The sequence below is a fragment of the Protobothrops mucrosquamatus genome, unplaced genomic scaffold (assembly GCF_001527695.2).
Source record: "Protobothrops mucrosquamatus isolate PMUCROS unplaced genomic scaffold, P.Mucros_1.0 scaffold110, whole genome shotgun sequence".
In the NCBI taxonomy this organism is placed as follows: Eukaryota; Metazoa; Chordata; class Lepidosauria; order Squamata; family Viperidae; genus Protobothrops; species Protobothrops mucrosquamatus.
In genome coordinates, this window is record NW_015386482.1 from 112,056 (window position 1) to 130,499 (window position 18,444).

Consider the following 18,444-nt stretch of genomic DNA (forward strand, 5'->3'; position numbering starts at 1 on the left):
TTCATTAAACTAGACATACCGAATTCCAGCAGCCTTTCCTTATATACTTTAGCCTCCAGTCCCCTAATCATCTTTGTTGCTCTTCTCTGTACTCTTTCTAGAGTCTCAACATCTTTTTTTACATCGCGGTGACCAAAACTGGATGCAGTATTCCAAGTGTGGCCTTACCAAGGCATTGTAAAGTGGTATTAATACTTCACATAATCTTGATTCTATCCCTCTGTTAATGCAGCCTAGCACTGTGTTGGCCTTTTTGGCAGCTACAGCACACTGTTGGCTCATATTTAAGTGATTGTCCACTAGGACTCTTAGGTCCCTCTCACAGTTACTACTATTGAACAAGGTACCCCCTATACTATACCTGTACATTTGGTTTTTCTTGCCTAAATGTAGAACCTTACTTTTTTCACTATTGAATTTCATTTTATTAGATAGCGCCCAGTGTTCAAGTCTGTCCAGATCCTCCTGTATCCTAAGCCTGTCTTTTGGAGTGTTGGCTATTCCTGCCAGCTTGGTGTCGTCTGCAAATTTGATTATTTCCCCATCTATCCCCTCGCCCAAATCGTTGATGAAGATGTTGAAGAGCACTGGGCCCAGAACAGAGCCCTGGGGCACCCCACTACATACTTCCTTCCATGTAAATGCGGTTCCATTGAGGACCACACATGGAGTATGGTCAGTCAGCCAGCTACGGATCCACCTGGTGGTGATGCTGTCTAACCCACATTTTTCTATCTTATCAAGTACTAGGTTGTGATCTACTTTATCAAATGCCTTACTGACTTACTGAAGTCCAAGTAAATCAGCATTCTTCTGATCCACTAATTTTGTCACTTGGTCAAAGAATGCAATAAGATTTGTCTGGCATGATCTGTTTTTGACAAACCCATGTTGGCTTTTAGTAATGACTTTGTTTGCCTCTAGGTGTTCACTGATTCGTTGTTTGATTATCTTTTCCAAAATCTTCCCAGGTATTGATGTCAGGCTGATAGGTCTGTGATTTCCTGGGTCCATTTTTTTCCCTTTTTTGAAGATGGGAACTACATCAGCTCTAAAGGATATAATGAAAGAATGTCTACAGAAAGTAAAAAGGATTCAATCGATGATGAAAAAACCTGAGAAGTAGAATAATTCTACATAATAGAAATAATGTGATGAATTAAGTAAGACTGCAACTATTGAAATGTGATGCTGGAAACACTAGGAGAACCTAGGTGAGAAAATAATAATTGATGCTTCAAGATATCAAATATAGGAGAAATAATATGTATAGCGTTGATAGATGTTTTGCGTTGACTAACAACAGATTATTTATAATGGGATCCCATGCCAACTTGGTAGAATATGATAATTGCACCAAGTTTTCTTAAATATGTAATTACATTCCCTCTTTGTTTCATTTCTTTCCATACTGTTGAATTTCTCAAGGAAACATTTTTCTTAGGTCAGATAAAAACCAACAATATTGCCTGGCAATGAATTAGAGGGAGTCTATTCTAAATTAAAAGATTTACAATTATTCTAAATTATAAGACAATTCATACATAGAGAAATTACTTCTCCATTTAAAAATGAACATTTGTTTATGCTATTAAAATGTACCAGATGATAGCTCTGTCATTTAAAATGAATTGAAAAGAAATTCTGTAAGGTTATGCCTGCAGAATTCCATAGGCTAAAAGTCAATGGGCCCTTAATTTATTCCAAACATCTGGCCATGAAATTCTATAATCTGACACACTCATTTAAAATTCATTGCTAATTGGGAAATCCATTAAAATATTCTTGTTTTTCATTGTTTTCAAACAAACATCTGGACTCTAAAATGGAGATTAGCTTCTTCTTTTTTTATAACAGTCCTCTCTAAAATGATGCTTCCAGAGACACTAGAAATTCCTAGAATATTCCTAGTAAAATATAAGTTGTAGCCAATGATGATGAAACATATCAATAAAATAAAACTAAATTGTATACAGTTTTAATGCCTCAGGACTCAATTCTGAAAGGCCTTCTGGCAGCCAGGTCTCTGCAACTTTCAAGAAAGTATTAAGAAGGGGAGTTATCGTTACCTCAACTCTTTTTTAACTCTTGTACCTCCTGATGGCTGGAAACCCGAGTATCCCCTGATTATTCTAAGAGGGTAGGTTTTGTTAAGGAAACATGATCACTTAGATTCACGTACTCGAGGTCCCTATTTTGCCCATTTTAACTGAATAACACAGTATTGGATTATCACTTTAAATAAAACCAATATTCACCACCAATACACTTGTTTTGTCTTCTTTTTTAGATGAACATTAACTTGTACTAATTATAGAACTACATCTTAATAAGTGAGAGTATTCATAGAAATGATGCAATTCTATATAGTTTTCTACCAAATGTTAGCTTTGTTTCTGAATTTGTACTGGAGAAAAAAAAATGGCAGCTACTAGTAAGACTCTTGTACAGTTTTTGTGGCATACAAAGAGAAAGAGAGAGGAAGAAAAAGGAACTTTCTGCTCTAAAGTGCTGGAACAAATGAAAACATAATGTACACCATATTGAATGACTAAATAGCTCTTCTAGCAGAAGTATATGGTGTTTATGTCAGTAGGAACAGTTCCCCAGTTAGCAACCATACTTTTGTGTGATTCTAGCTAAAGGGCTCCTTTTCCCCCTCATAACTTATGTTAACAGCTTATATTTCCTGCACTCACTCTTTGGGCTTCATAGTTTTTTTTTGGTGGGGGGACAGTATATGTCCCTCCCTTTCGATAAAAGCTCATGAAAATTTGGTTCATTGCTAACTTGAAATAATGATTATAGTTTTAGTGGGCAATCAAACCCATTCTACAATTTTGAGCTAGTAGTTGGTTGCACTTAGTAAAATGTGTTAAAATTATATCCTTTTAAAAGATAGCAATCAGATATCCTTGCATTAAATGTTCTTCCCTTTATCATTCCCTTATAGCACTACAGATAGATTTGTTGCACAGCCAAGGAAAATCTAAAAGTGTGTTTCTTAAACAATGTGTATGATGTGCAAGTGAAATACAAGACCATCGACATAGCACAAGTTATGGCCATTTTTGTATCAATTCTTAAAAAGTAAGATTCAATTTCTGCTCTGCTACATAGTTACTTATTGCTAGAGTGAACATCTTCAACTGTACACATATTAGGTTGTATGACTTTATTACTGTTATTTCTCTGCTTTTCTTTTACAGTAACCTTTCAACTTCAGAGAAAAGCAACATTATAAAATGTTACAGAGTATCTCTGTCTTTATATCTTGAGTTTTCAACTATCATTCAAGTTATGATGCACAAAAATTCATGAGAAGAGAGTCACACTCAGCAGATATGTTTCAATAATATGTCAATAGTCCAACAGCATTTTCTTAATGTGTATTACTGTATGGAGAAAAAGATGAACAAGAGAAAAGGAAATTGCTTCGACATAATGCATATAAGGTTAAAATCTTGTACTGAATCTAAATTTTACTCTCTGTGCTACACATCCTAAGGCTCTGTCTCTTGAGACTAAAAAACTGGAAGCAGCAGACTATGGAAAAATGATTATTTTAAAATAATCATTACTGAAGCTAATGAATATTTTGATTAATTTTTTTAATCATAGAGAAACAAAATTGAAGGACTAATAAAATTAATACAATGTGCAAGTGTTTGGGTTCTCTGTGATTCTTATTCAGATTTCAACCTTTTCCCCTTTTTCCTCTCCACTTCTTGTTCTTGTAACATCAGCTCAAAAAAGAGTGTTCAGGATCATGAATGCTGCAAATCAACCAATCAACCAATCAATCATAGATCAGTCAATCTGTCTTTATTCTGTCATAGAGAAGCAGATGCTGCATATCTTTTTGTATGGATTTAATCAAGCATTGTCTAAGCTTCCCTTTGTATTGGATTTCAGATATTTTTCTTCAGTACATCAGTATGATTATGTTTGTTTTTTACATCCCCTTAAAGACATTAACCATCTAGGTTGCATTCTATTTACATAGGAAGAGTTCATGCAATCTGAAATGACTGCACATTTTAAGGATTCAATTTTATCCACCTAAGAGGCACAACAATACAATTTTACTTTTCTGACCATAGCTCAGCTACTAATCAAAATTACTCTCTACTTTTTTAATATGAGAACTGTGATTCTTCTGTGGCTAAACTCTTCTAAGTCTCTGCCAGGCTATTGGGGGTGGGATTAGTGACAGAGTGAAGTGCCATGCTTTGACTACTTCCAGTGGTGGGATTCAAATATGTGAACAACCGGTTCTCTGTGTGGATTCTGCTTCCAGAAGTCCATTCTGGGCCTGGGCAACAAAAAATTAGCTACCAGTTCTGCCGAACTGGTATGAATTGGCTGAATCCCACCACTTACTACTTCCCTCTAAACTGGTTGCATTCAGATACTAACTTCATCTCAATATTAAGTTAAATATTTATGAAAAATATTTATGAAAATTAGAATAGTTTTTTTAAAAAATCATGTATAACCATATGCAATAAAATTTGTGAAAGCATCAATGGAACACTGGAATAAAAGATTAAGTTGGTGTAATTTATTGAGGGATATCCCAAATGCTTTTCTCCAAAATGTGCATCACATATGGCTTTGACAGAAGAAGCTGATGTTGAAGGCTTATTGTAGCAAAAATTGCTACTTTTCTTTAAAACTGTCCTCCAAAGACCCCATGTCAAAGAAGGACATGAAAGCAGAGTACATTTTATGTAGCATTTGAACTTCTGCCTAAGAAAGAAAAATACTATACCACGAATCCTTGCTTTATAGGACAGCTACTAAAATAATATATATCAACAGCTGTGATGTACAAAAATACATTTATTCTCAACAATTTCAAAATCACTGCCTTTTTACAGTAGAAATATTCAAATGCAACAATAAAACCAATACAGTATATATTTATTTTTATGTATATGTATATTTATATCTTTCATGCATTATTTATTTTTTAAGTATTGCAGTTGTCTGACTCATTTAAACCTTAAAATGCAAAACAAATGAACATCAGTTTGTCTGAGCTGAAATCACTGTTGGTGTCCATGAAAAGATAGTTATTATGTTTATGGCAACTTGATGGTTGTAAAATTGGACAGACTTGTTTCGTAAGCATTCAATAAAGATGCTTTACTTTATATATGCAAGCCACACATAGCATTCAACTATGTGAACGTTTCCAACGGCCTACTCCCAATAATCTCAGGGAAATTGTTAAAGGGAGGGACGTGCATTGCAACATCAGCTTCCTGGACTTTAGTTGCCACAGTGAGATGATTACAAGAGAATTGTTCTTTAAGAAACTCCTTTCGGCTGAGGGCATCTCACTTTTTTTATATGCAAGTAGGCTCTTGAAGGGAGTGCTTGATATGGATGGTTGGAGAATTGCAACATAGTGGTAATAAATGCATCAGGAGAATGGAAGATAATACGCAAAGGTTTAAGAAAAAAATAAGAACCTGAGAGGCTGTACCCTCACTGTTTAAGGGAACAGTGATGGTGGCTCTTTGAACATGAAACCCCTCCTTTTTTAGGTCAGATCAGTTACTAACAAAACCTCTCGTATCCAGAATTCCTTCCCCAATGAATGGACTGTTGTGCTATAAATTACAAACACCTGACTACAGAAGAGCAAAGAATTCATCTTTCTGAATGTTGACTACCAGAAGATTGAAGCCTACCCCACACACATTCCTTCCCAAAAGAAGAGTTTTTCAGACATGATGTTCTTTTATTCACAGATATCACTGGATTCACAGGTGGAAGATGCTGTGAAGAGGATCTCTATACCAGGGGTGTCAAATTGCCAACCCACAGGCCGGTTTTATCATACCAAAGCCGCACCCACCCCCTTGCAGCAATGCAAAAAGAGTTGTGATACGTCACAACATGTCACATGACGTGGTGAGTTTGACACCCGTGCTATATACCCTCATATTTAGTACTCTAACAGCAAGCTTTCCTGGTTAATTTCTATTTGGTGATAGTTATACATCCTGTATTTACTACTCATATCCGGTAGGGTAGGTTAGTGGGTTGATGAAAGCAACATTATGGAATTTCAGCATAAGCCAAATACCTTTTCTATGTGCATCACAATGTCAGAGTTTTCATTGCAACAATCTGATACAGCTTTTGTCACTCTAATTAAAGGTGCTAGTTCCTATGGATGTGATTGCTGCAATGACAATGAAGCTACCTTTGAATAGTGTGCAGAAGATACAAATGGTACGGTAACAGTAGCATTTATTCCATGCCTTAGCACTTTACAGCACTCTCTGGGTGGTTTACAATGTAATCATTACTTGCATATTGCCTCCAACAATCTGGGTCCTGATTTTACTGACTTCAGAAGGATGGAAGGCAGAACTAATCTTGAGCCCTGTCAGGAGCAAATTCCAGGTTCATTTTAACCACTGAGCCATCAGGGCTCATTAACAGCAATCAGGTGGCTAATTGATGCAAGGGATAGGGAGTATTTTGCCTGTATAAAAAATGGCACTAGTTGCTTACGAAGCATAATCTAGGGCAAGGGTATTAAAGCTCTAAAAGGCTTACACTATTTAAATAACTTTTTTTTCTGTTAGAAATCTGATCAGTTGTTAAAATTTATATGGAAGCTTTCATAAAGAAGTCCACTAGAGCCTGTGACCATCTTTCTGGCACATGGAAGAAATTCTTCCAAATTGCTTGTGGTGACCATACTTATACAGGAAATACATTGGACCCAACTCTCTCATTGTTTAGATAATTTTTAAAGATTCAAGTCTTTCATCAGTCTTTTGTTATAAATTTAGGTTTTTTTAAAAAACAATTTATTGTTTATTTATTTAGTGTTCTGTCTGGCTTCGTGCTCATAGAGGAAGAATAATTTACATTTCATAATAAATTGTGCTAAGCCTGTCTTTCTACAGACTTTATGTAATGAATATATATGAATATTTTCAAGAATGTCCCCACAGCTACTTACATCCTCTCAATTCTTTATAATGCTTATAATAAACTGAAAAAAATATTATAAATCCCTATGCTCAGAAAAATAAAAAGCTTCCTCCTCAAGATACATCACTAGTAAAGTCACTATATCACTACCCATATCTCCTAAAATCTTATATATGTTTAAAAAAATGTAGCCGTTGACTGAAAATACATTCCCTGTCTCTATTATAGAAGCTAACATTAAGAGTATTATTGACAGAGGTAGGATAATTAGATATAAGACTACTTATGAGATGAATAGTCCTTATTTCCAAGTATCTAAATAAACTATATTCGTGCCAATTATTGGATTAAATTCAATCTGTATACCCATGCCTCTCAAGATATCCACCCACTTAAAGTAAATAAATAAAAGAGCAGAAATCATTTAATTAAATTTCTCCTGCCATCTCCAAAAAGCCATTCAAGTCTCATGAAAGTGTAAGTGGCACAATTTGGCATCTGGATATTATTTTTGCATCCTTCCATAGTTCCATTGGCCTGGTATTCTCCTATGTTCTTAAATTCTAAGAGGTTTCAGCTTAAGTATAAGTGAGGCTTTGCAGACTGCATTTTTAAGGCCTGGAAAAAAAGATGTCAAATAACTCACAGCATAAACAAAGAAATAATTTAGTTATAAGTATTTCACAAATACTAACAAAAGAACATGATTTACTTTTTTCTCAAACATTTTGAGACTGACAGTGCAGACACAGGCTAACTTGCTGAGTTAGTTGTTGTTGCTTTTTTTCTTCTTTCCCATTTCTTCCCCTTTAATTTTTTTATTCAAATCCCTAGAATAAACATTTTTTATAGATTGCAGTTGTCATTAGCTGGACAAGCAACATTAAAGATTTGAAATGTAAACCGAAGCCAGTGATCCTGAGAAGAGCTGTGGGAGATGCATGGAATTTATTGGAAGGATGAAGAGAGGGTCAATCATGCTTTATGCAGAGATAAATCATTAATTTCCACTTTTTTGCATATAGCAGGGACAGACAAACACACTTTTTTTAAAATCACCTGGTAACTAATTTGCTGAGGATAAATTGAAAGAAAGGAACAATCTTATGTGACACCATTAATCTAACATTGTCTCTCAGATTAACTTATCTTGGAGAGTTGTGAAACAGGACAGGACCACGTATGCTAGCTTGAATTTCTTAGATGAAGAATTGGAATAAGGGAGAACTGGAACTCTCTTTAATTGTATTTTGTGCTGCCTATGTAATAAACGTATTGACTGGGAACGTCACTATTTCCACAGTTCCTGAGGCATAGTACTCATGAATAAGGAAGATATTCTTTACATTTTGGAGGTTACTGTATAAACATGAACCTAAGAAATCACTACAGATTTTTTTAGGGATCAGCACTCTAGCAAAATACATTATTAATAAAAAGTATATTAATATAAATTCTGAATACACAGAAACAATCTGTACCTGAAATGACACTCTCAGTAGAACAGTTTGCATATACTACATTGTTCATGTTTTTCATGTTAACCTGTGGATTTGTAAATTCTCCAATTCTAATATTTGTTTTGTAGAAACATTTTAGAATGTTTTCACAAGATCTAAAAGGGCTGCACCAGCTTTTAAACTGATCCTTCTGAAGTTTTTATTTTACTCAGAGCTATAATCTTTTTTTCTTCTCTTTGATAGATTTCTTTTTCTGGATGTAAAAATAATTAAAATCTGTTGATTGACAATAACTAGTTTCAGGCTTCTTTTTCCATTCCTGATACTTTTGCTGATCCTGTTTCTGAACATCACCAGTCATCAGGCAAATAACAGCCAAAAGACACCCATCCATCATTAGGTGAACATAAAATGTGGATCTTTTTACTACACAGATATGATCTCAGAATAGTTAATCGATCAAGCATAGTATTGCTAATTAAGGTCATTGAAATATGCTTCCAACAAATAAAATGGTCATATAATACATTATAAAGTGAAAGTCTATGTATATTAGCCTATTATATTCTCAGTGAATATAATAATGTCATAGAAGAGATTTCCCCAATCTGGGCATCTTTGAGGACTTCTTCTGAAAGGTCCTTGAAACATGGCTGTGTCAGCAGGCTTGGGTAGTCTGACAGAAATGGTGATCTAATGAGATGGCTGCATTCCTTTTAACATCAATCGTCTCTACTTTCTTTCTATAACAATTTTGTTGAGGTTTGTAATTGTACTTGTTTTAATGTTTTGATTTTACTATTGTTTTTTACTGTCATCTTTCTGAGATGAGCAGTTATATAAAGGTGATTAATATATAAAATAAAATTTCAGAATTTCAAGTCAACATGGCAGTAGCACATAATATTTCTATTTCAATTAAACAGCAGTTTAGAACAGTAAAATCCAAAACCAACATTACATAACCTATTTAACTTTACCCATCTGATCGTATCAGATGAGCTGGAAGCAAAATACAAAGTAAAATCATATGTGCTGAAAGGAGTATAAAGAAAAAAGTGGGAAAGAGTTGAGATTAAAATGTTAAAATAAAAACAACAAAGTCCCAGATAGTGGCCATCACTACAGGTTAAAAGTCAGTCTTGGACTTTTTATTTGGCTTCCTTGTGGTGAAGAATATTTCCCCATGCAGCTAACTAATTAAAATGGGGATATTATGGATTTTGCATCATATATCAGAGTTTTGCAGCTAAATCTATTAGAGGGTATAATTAACACCCTTCTCCTTACCACCTTCCTGTAAGGAAGAGAAAACTGACTTAACTAAATTGTATTTTGAAACATGCTTAAATGTACACACTTTCTTCTTTAGGGGATTCCTTGGCACTGTATTGTTAAAATAAGGCAACAGATTTAAATAGGACAGACAACTGATATACATTTAGATCCCACATGTGACACAGTTGTTCACTGCAGGTTTCCATTTAACAGTTTTGCTTCTGATATCAATGCAAACGTGTGTGCTGTGTGTACGTCTGTGTGTGGTTTATTTTAAATTTATCTTTTGCTAAACATTAAATTATTTCTCAAGAAATAAAAATATATTTACATGGTAAGTATCTACATTATATCATCAGTATGAACATGCACCAGTGAGAGTCTCTTCAGACATTTGGTCAATATTGGTTGGGCCATTTTGTGCACCCACCCACCCTCATTGGGATCTAAAAATATTATTCAAAGGGACCTCACAGAAACAGTTTTCAAGATTTATCCGATAACACCAGTTATCTGAATCAGAATAAGAAAGCACTGTACACAGACAAGTCTGGTAAGAGCCATTAAATAGCCTTTTGAGATTGCCATTGGCAAAAAAAAGCGCAATTCTTTCAATTGAAATTTGGGGTCTTATACCATGATTTCATTCAGCTGTATATCATATTGTGATATGGTTTGCCAAATGCTCACTTATAAATGTCCCCTGAAAAAGAAAACAAAAAAGTTCACACCATTAATATTAATAATAATAACAAGAAGAATTTCCCTTCATCTAATCATAATATTAATTACAAAATAAAAACTGGGAAATGTTATTGTCAAAATGGACTCCTGGTATTAAACACTAGTGCAGTTCGGTATTTCCTTTGTGCTTTCACTGTTGGAGATCGTTGAGATGCTTCCTAAGCAGAAGGAAAAAGAGAGAGAAAGTAAATTTGCAAATTGCCATCTTGATTTCATTCTGAAATTATTTTAATTTGAGCAGACATTTTTTTTCTTTTTTCTTTTTCTTTTTTTCTGACAGGTGAATGGTATGTGGAAATTAATGCACAAACAACAAAACTGTTTTTCCATCTATGGTTGGTTGAGAACCTAAGAATAAAAAAAGGATGCTGTAAACTAGACATCAGAAACCACTGAATTATGGAAAAGAGTGATGGATAGTGTGACAGTAGAAGATGGAAATCAAATGAGAAAGAGTTAAACAGAAATTCAGATGCTGAAGTGGAAGTGGTAGCTTCCTTTTTGAGATATGAACCATTACTGGGCTGTCTGTTCCAATTTCTCATTCAATCTTTTTTTTCTGTATTTATCGAAACACAATTTATGTGTTTCAATGGTGGCCTTCTAATGCTTTATTATTTTTCAAGAGTTAAAAAATTTCCAGGCAGAAAAATATTGTAATATTATCCAGAAGATAATACATGTATGAATTAATTCTCACAAAATCAGGATAACAGAATCTGCCTACTGCAAATGTAAGGAGCAGATGGTTTTTCCATACAAAAGAAAGGGTCAAGCAACTGGGTCCATGACAGGAAAGAAAAAGAGCTGCAGAAGAGTTTGAATACTTTTTTTTTTGTTCTTGAAACAGTAGTTAGTAGAATTCTATTGTTATAGCTTCCTAATTTTTCTTTAATAAATATTATTTATTTTAATGTCTTGGTATGAGTTTGCCTAAGTTATTTTAGTCCTGCTTGTTGGTTAAATTTGACAATCTATTTCTTATCTTTTCTATTAATGTAAATCTATTTTATCTGAGAAATATTTACATTCATCAATGGGAGAAAATAAGAAGCAAATAATTTTCTATATGTTTAAGGGTTGTACAATTATATTTTGGGCAACACTTTAATTCTGAACCAGCATGAAATAAAGTGTTGGGGTTGGGAGGGTCACATCAAAAACTAAAACTGATTTAATTTGAATTATATTCTTAATATAATATGAATTAATTACAGAAAACATTATGATCACTTTTCCTCCTCCTTTCACACTGACAATTCAGATCCTTAGGTTGGGCATATGTGATTGAGGATGGTGACTGTCACTCTCATTGAATGGATGCCCATGATGTTTACCTATAACCCGTGCATCCAAATCTTTGTCCATGAGTTCTTCAGGGTTTGTGAATTCACTAAGTGTAATTTTGGGTGCATTTTCATTTTGGCTAACAGAACCAATCATTTCCTGTTCTTTGTCATGTTGGACCTGAGCATAGATGTTGATCCATGGAATTTTCCTGCAAATAAAAGAAACAGATCTTCAGTTAGGTAACTATTTTAAATAACAAATATATTGGTCTTCTTAATAGTAATAATGATTTATTATTTAGCTAAGTTGTGTCACAAAAATAAGAGGAAGAAAGGAGGAGGATTTTTTAAAATGTATCTGAAAGTACTAGGACTAATTTCACACTGTATGTAGGAGAAAGTATTTAACATGTTATAAAAAATTCACAAGAGAGTCAGATCTGGAAGACTGAAAACTTAAATATTCAGTTTATGAAAGCTGACATTCATTGGCATTTAATGCAAACCCTAAGGAGACAGACAGACAGACAGACACAGACACACACACACACACACACACAGAGAGAGATGTAAAAGGAAGGAAGGAAGGAAGAAAGAAGGAAAGAAAGAAAGAAAGAAAGAAAGAAAGAAAGAAAGAAAGAAAGAAAGAAAGAAAATTTACACTACAATATTACAAGATAAGCTATTGCATATATTTTTTATTTGAATCCTGACTAGAGAAAAATTTTCCACTGGATCACATTTTTGTAGCATTTGTATGCCGGTAAAATCCTATTTAATAAAACAATCATGGGAGCATTGGAGTGGAAAAAAATGAGTTGGCTTCTCTAATCTGAACCTAACCAAAATCCCCTGGAAATTTTGGTGAGATAAGGTATTTTTCTATCCAGTATGAAGACTGATTCTGGCACATTGATTTGAAAAAAACTAATCAACAGTCCAACAGTCAAGAAGGCATCAATCATCGTCAATCAGAATAGAGCTGGAAGGGACCTTGGAGGTCTTCTAGTCCAACCAAGCCAGGTCCAGCAGAAATGGTAGAACATTAAGAGCATGACAAGATATTTAGACATCCTTGTCATCCACTGCAGAAAAAAGGTCCCCAGTTGTAATGATCCTCTGTGCCACTGGATTACTGAGAAAATGGCAGCTGCTTCACTTAGTAAGGTTTTACATTTAGGCAAGAAAAACCAAATGTACAGGTATGGTATAGGGGGTACCTTGCTCAATAGTAATAACTGTGAGAGGGATCTTGGAGTCCTAGTGGACAATCACTTAAATATGAGCCAGCAGTGTGCTGCAGCTGCCAAAAAAGCCAACACAGTGCTGGACTGCATTAACAGAGGGATAGAATCAAGATCACGTGAAGTATTAATACCACTTTACAATGCCTTGGTAAGGCCACACTTGGAATACTGCATCTAGTTTTGGTCACCACGATGTAAAAAAGATGTTGAGACTCTAGAAAGAGTACAGAGAAGAGCAACAAAGATGATTAGGGGATTGGAGGCTAAAACATATAAGGAATGGTTGCTGAAATTGGGTATATCTAGATTAATGAAGAGAAGGACGAGGGGGGACATGACAGCAGTGTTCCAAATCTCAGGAGCTGCCACAAAGAAGAGGGAGTCAAGCTATTTTCCAAAGCACCTGAAGGCAGGACAAGAAGCAACGGATGGAAACTAATCAAGGAGAGAAGCAACCTAGAACTAAGGAGAAACTTCCTGACCGTTAGAACAATTAACTAGTGAAACAACCTGCCTCCAGAAGCAATGAATGCTCCAACACAGGACGTTTTTAAGAAGAGACTGGACAGCCATTTGTCCAAAATGGTATAGGGTTTCCTGCCTGAGCAGGAGGTTGGACTAGATGACCTCCAAGTCCCTTCCAACTTTATTATTATTATTATTATTATTATTATTATTATTATTATTATTATTATTATTATTATTATTATTATTATTGTTGTTGTTGTTGTTGTTGTTGTTGTTGTTGTTGTTGTTGTTATTATTATTATTATTTATAACTCCATTGTACAGAGATTTCTGTTCTGCAATTCAGCTTTATCTACAGCTCATTTGCAAACCCTCTAGGGCCAAATCTAATTTGTTGAGTCTTGCAGCAATGGGAGAGTAGCAAAGTAACACCTGGAGGTGACCACTGGCAGTTATAGTCACAAACCTGCACATGGTTGTTCATCTCTGTATGAACAGCAGCAGAGATGTCTGGCAACATCCAAGGTACTGGGCAGTCTTTCTAATCTAGCACTACCCACATTTGCATGACGGAGTGGGTTTAAAAAGGTACCCTAAAAACTGCCTGCCCCACAACAACATCTCATTAGTTAACTGCAGGTGGCTGATTGTTTCTATAGCAGTTGGAAATTAAGAAAAAAAAGCATCAAATAAAACTTATTTTTGGAGCCTGGAAGGTCTATACATTGCTGAATAAAGACAAGATGTCAAGTCCTGAAAGACAAGCAACACTCATAGCATTGACATTGTTGCACTCAGTGAGATCATGCTGGCAGACAAAGGTTCATTACAGGAAGTAGAGGCAGATTGTTCCACTGATCAATTGTTCTGTCAGGAAATTTCTCCTTAGTTCTAGGTTGCTTCTCTCTTTGATTAGTTTCCATTCATTGCTTCTTGTCTTGCCTTCAGGTGCTTTGGAGAATAGCTTGACTCCCTCTTCTTTGTGGCAACACCTGAGATATTGAAACACTGCTATCATGTCACCCCTAGTCCTTCTCTTCATTAAATTAGGCATATCCAATTCCATGTAAACAGCTTTAAATACTTGAGTGATAAATCTTTGGACATAGAAATAGATTTCAAGATCAGCAAGACTAACTAGGCACTGAGGTAGCTTCTCACAAGAGTGCTCAATCAACACCTATATCTTCATAAAGTTAAAAGTTTACAGGGCTGTGGTTATTCCTTTCTTCCTATATGAATGTAAGTCCATGATTCTATAACAAAGGCACATCAAATAACTGGAGAAACATGACATGCACATTCCCTGCTCCACTCTTGGCATTCATTATTTCTCCAATCTGGAAGTCTTGGATTATGAAGATTCCACCAGCATCCAATGCCTGATTATCAGAGCCCAGATGAGATGGGTGGGACATGTCATCAGAATGGTGCCAGTTGCACTATAATGTACTGGAGTCTGGGAAAAGACCTTGAGGTTGATCATACAAGCATTACAAAGACACTGTGAAAGAAAATCTATACCACTGTGACATCCAGCCAAAGGAAGTAGAAGCTGTAGCTGCTCTGCTACAAATAGGAAATAATGTAATTTTCTATTGCTGCATAGTATATCTGACATAATGAAGAAGACGATGTCAACTAATAAATTCAAATTCAGAGAATCTGATTAAACAACAGTAACAACAATTGAAGCAAACACATCAAAGAGGAGATAGTGTTTTTAAATAAAGAGCTTACTTGTATCAAAATTATCAAATGAGAAAAATAACAGAAATTATTTAACAAATTGGAATGGTAACATATACCATGATTGCTTTTCTAGGCAATTAGAGGTATCATGAGCTTTCTACAAAATAAATGTTGTTTGACTTTTCCTTTATTCACCTCCTTTTGACATCCTTTTAAATGACTGTTAAGTGCTGGGAGGAAAAACAGTCAACACTTCTGCTTAATCTTATTTTCTCTAGGGCAAAGTTATCAGGTACCTTTGATCTTTCCTTATGATTTATCTTTTAAACTGTGTATGATTGTCCTAGTGCTCTTGCAGATTATGAGCCAAGCTCATTTAGCTTTGGTGCACGCTTGCCTGATTTTATATATCTTAATTAGGTCATTAATAACTCATATAAATATGTCATTATTTCTTGGAAATCTTACCTGGTTTCTTTTCTTCTTCTAGCCCTGCTATCTGTACCAGCTGTTATGCATTTTAAGCTTAAATGGATTTTATGTTTTCCCTTCTCTGTCATGTTACAGTAGATAAGAGGGCAAAAAAAAATCAAATAAAATTCCATACTCTCAACTTAATCCAAATTTTACTACCATGTTACATGAGTCACCTAAGTAAATACATTTCCAAAACAATATATGAGAAATACATATGGAATTGTACAGAGCTTAATGAATAGAAGGCCTCACGTCAGAAATTTCTTCTCCTTTTGATTAAACTTGGATGGGCACAAAGGGGTATGCAGGGTGAGCTGGCCCAGTAAGATCCTTTATGCCGAAAAAGCAATATAGTCTATCTTGAATCTTCAATTAGAAGCAGAAAGGCAGGGCTGATCTGTCTTAAACAGCCATTTTACTTTGATAAAGGGGCTTCCACACATATGCAGAAGCCATTTTTCTTGTCCACTTTGCTGCTTAGAAATAGGAAGGTGCTTTACTTTGTAGCGTTCCTTGAAGTTGTGCTTCAACAGTACTTTCATCAAGACAAAAGCACTCCTGTACAGATCTAGATATCATACTAATGAAAGAACTGGGTTTCTTGAACTCATTAAATCTCTCCTTCTCGGTACATAGTAGACCAAAAGAAAGCTAAAAAGATGGTGCCCTCAGTCTAAATACTGCTGGAATTATAAAACAAATGTGGATCAGTTAAGGCAGTCCAGACTTATTGACATTAAATATTCCACTTTTTTTCTCCACATATGCCTTTCTGTTTTATGTTCTTGAGAATATATTAAAGTATCATTTTAAAAATTCCTATGACTCTTTTAGTGGCACCAGCTTCAGTCAGATCAGAAAGGAAAATTAGGATGTGATGAATGAACATTAGAACTCTTAACATAAAATAGGCCAATATTCACAACTTGTTTTCTACTGTAGTATTGATCTACTATTTTCTTATTCAAAATGTTATATACCCTTTTCTTCCCATATTTTAAAAGGGAGATTAAAAACTGGGGATATTTCCTGGGGATTTTGTTGTAAATTCCCCTCATATCCAAATATATTCATACAATGTTTGTTTCAATTTTGAAATGTTGTACAGATAGTTTTCGGCTTACGACCATAATTGAGCCCAACATTTCTGTTGCTAAGTGAGACATCTATTATGTGACTCTTGCCCCATTTTATGACCTTTCTTGCCACAGTTGTTAAGTGAATCACTGCACTTGTTAAATTAGTAACAGGGTTCTTAAGTGAATCTGATAAGACTTAACTTATCAGAAGGCTACAGACGGTGATCACATGACCCTGGTGGACTGTAGTCAACCTAACTATGAGTCAGTTGCCAAGCAACTGAATTTTGATTACATGACAGGGGGATGCTGTAATGATTATAAATGTGAAAAACAATCATAAATCACTTTTTTCAGTGCTGTTGTAAATTTGAATGGTTACTAAATGAACTGTTGTAAATTGAGGACTACCTGTAGTAATTTTGGAGAAAAGCAGTAGCTTCCTTCTTATTTCTAGCATGGTAACTAACTAATGCCATCATACTAAACCTCTACAGAGATTTCATTCTAAACAACAAAGACTACAACTGTGCTTTCCATCTCACTTCAGCTTTCCTTTGTTTTATAGACCTGTGTAGGTCATAAATGTAAGAATTGGTCACCAACTTAACATTTCATTGTCGTTGTAATGGTGAATGATTACCAAATGAGGTAGTCATCAAACAAGGACTATCTGTATATGTAATCTAGGAAATAATATATTTTTTTCTGTCCTGTACACTCAACAAAGAAGCTGAACCAACTTTTTTATACCCGCCATGCTGAAGAAATATAGATTCACTTCCATCTGTTTTAGATTGTCTGTGGGGAAGCTCCCTAAGGGTATACACAGAAACATTAATTTTGAAATAACATATAATACAATTAATATTCTTATATCATCATTTTTTTCACAATACGATACTTTTTATTCCTCTCAGTTTTCTTCCATGTGCACTTATCCAATGGCATCTCTTGCTTTATGCAGGCCTTTAATAAACCACCCGCATATGTGTCAGCAGAATGCCAATTGTAACAATTTATAACATTAAAAATTGATGCAAACACATGTTTCCCCTGTCTCGGGTAAATAAAAACCAATATTCTAGCTGGAATTCTATCTCATCTCAAAAATGCACATTGCTTTCCTGATGAGATAAAATCCAAATAATCACAGCGGACTACAGGCTACAGATTCTCCAATCCTAAATAGTGAGATGTTCTTTGAAGCAGTATTATAAAAATTTAAAAACTAGTTTTTCTGAACGAGGCCAATGCCTCTTCCAGCAAAGTACCTCTTACAGGGATCAACAGGTGTATTTACAAAACTGAAATATACATAGGGTAATAATAGTTCTTGTTTACTTTCACACCCAGAAATTGAGATTTAAGCTACTAAATAGCCATCAGTACTATGAGTGGTTGAGAGTATAGTCCCCCATATCTAGTCCAATTTCCCTTTTTAAAAACCCCCATCAACATCTAACAGTAGTGATCTCCCTAGTTTAACTCTGCTATCAGGCATAATTATCTTTGTTGGTGGCAGTATTGGAAATATTGAGATATTTGCCTTACTATAGATGAGTAGGTACTTCTACAAGACAGTAAGTTATTACTTTTATGTCCAGTTCCAAGAAAGACTGAGAGATGCATTGGCAAAGTCATGTCTTTAACATAAGCCCTCTTGAATTGTTTACCTGAACTTAAAAAGAGGTGCAATTGAATGCACATGTATGTGTGAAAGAGGGGCCATGAATGCACACATGCC

At 34.9% G+C, this 18,444-nt stretch overlaps 1 protein-coding gene across 1 annotated transcript in view; it reads right to left on the reverse strand.

Annotated features, from left to right (window-relative positions):
- Positions 1–10,538: 10,538 nt before the first annotated feature.
- SORCS3 (sortilin related VPS10 domain containing receptor 3) overlaps positions 10,539–18,444 on the reverse strand; it is a 476,983-nt gene continuing 469,077 nt past the window's right edge. The window contains exons 26-27 of the mRNA XM_015812775.1: positions 11,783–11,943; positions 10,539–10,603 (exon numbers count right to left, since the gene is read on the reverse strand). Coding sequence (XP_015668261.1) covers positions 10,539–10,603; positions 11,783–11,943 — 226 coding nt within the window. The remainder of the gene's footprint in view (positions 10,604–11,782; positions 11,944–18,444) is intronic.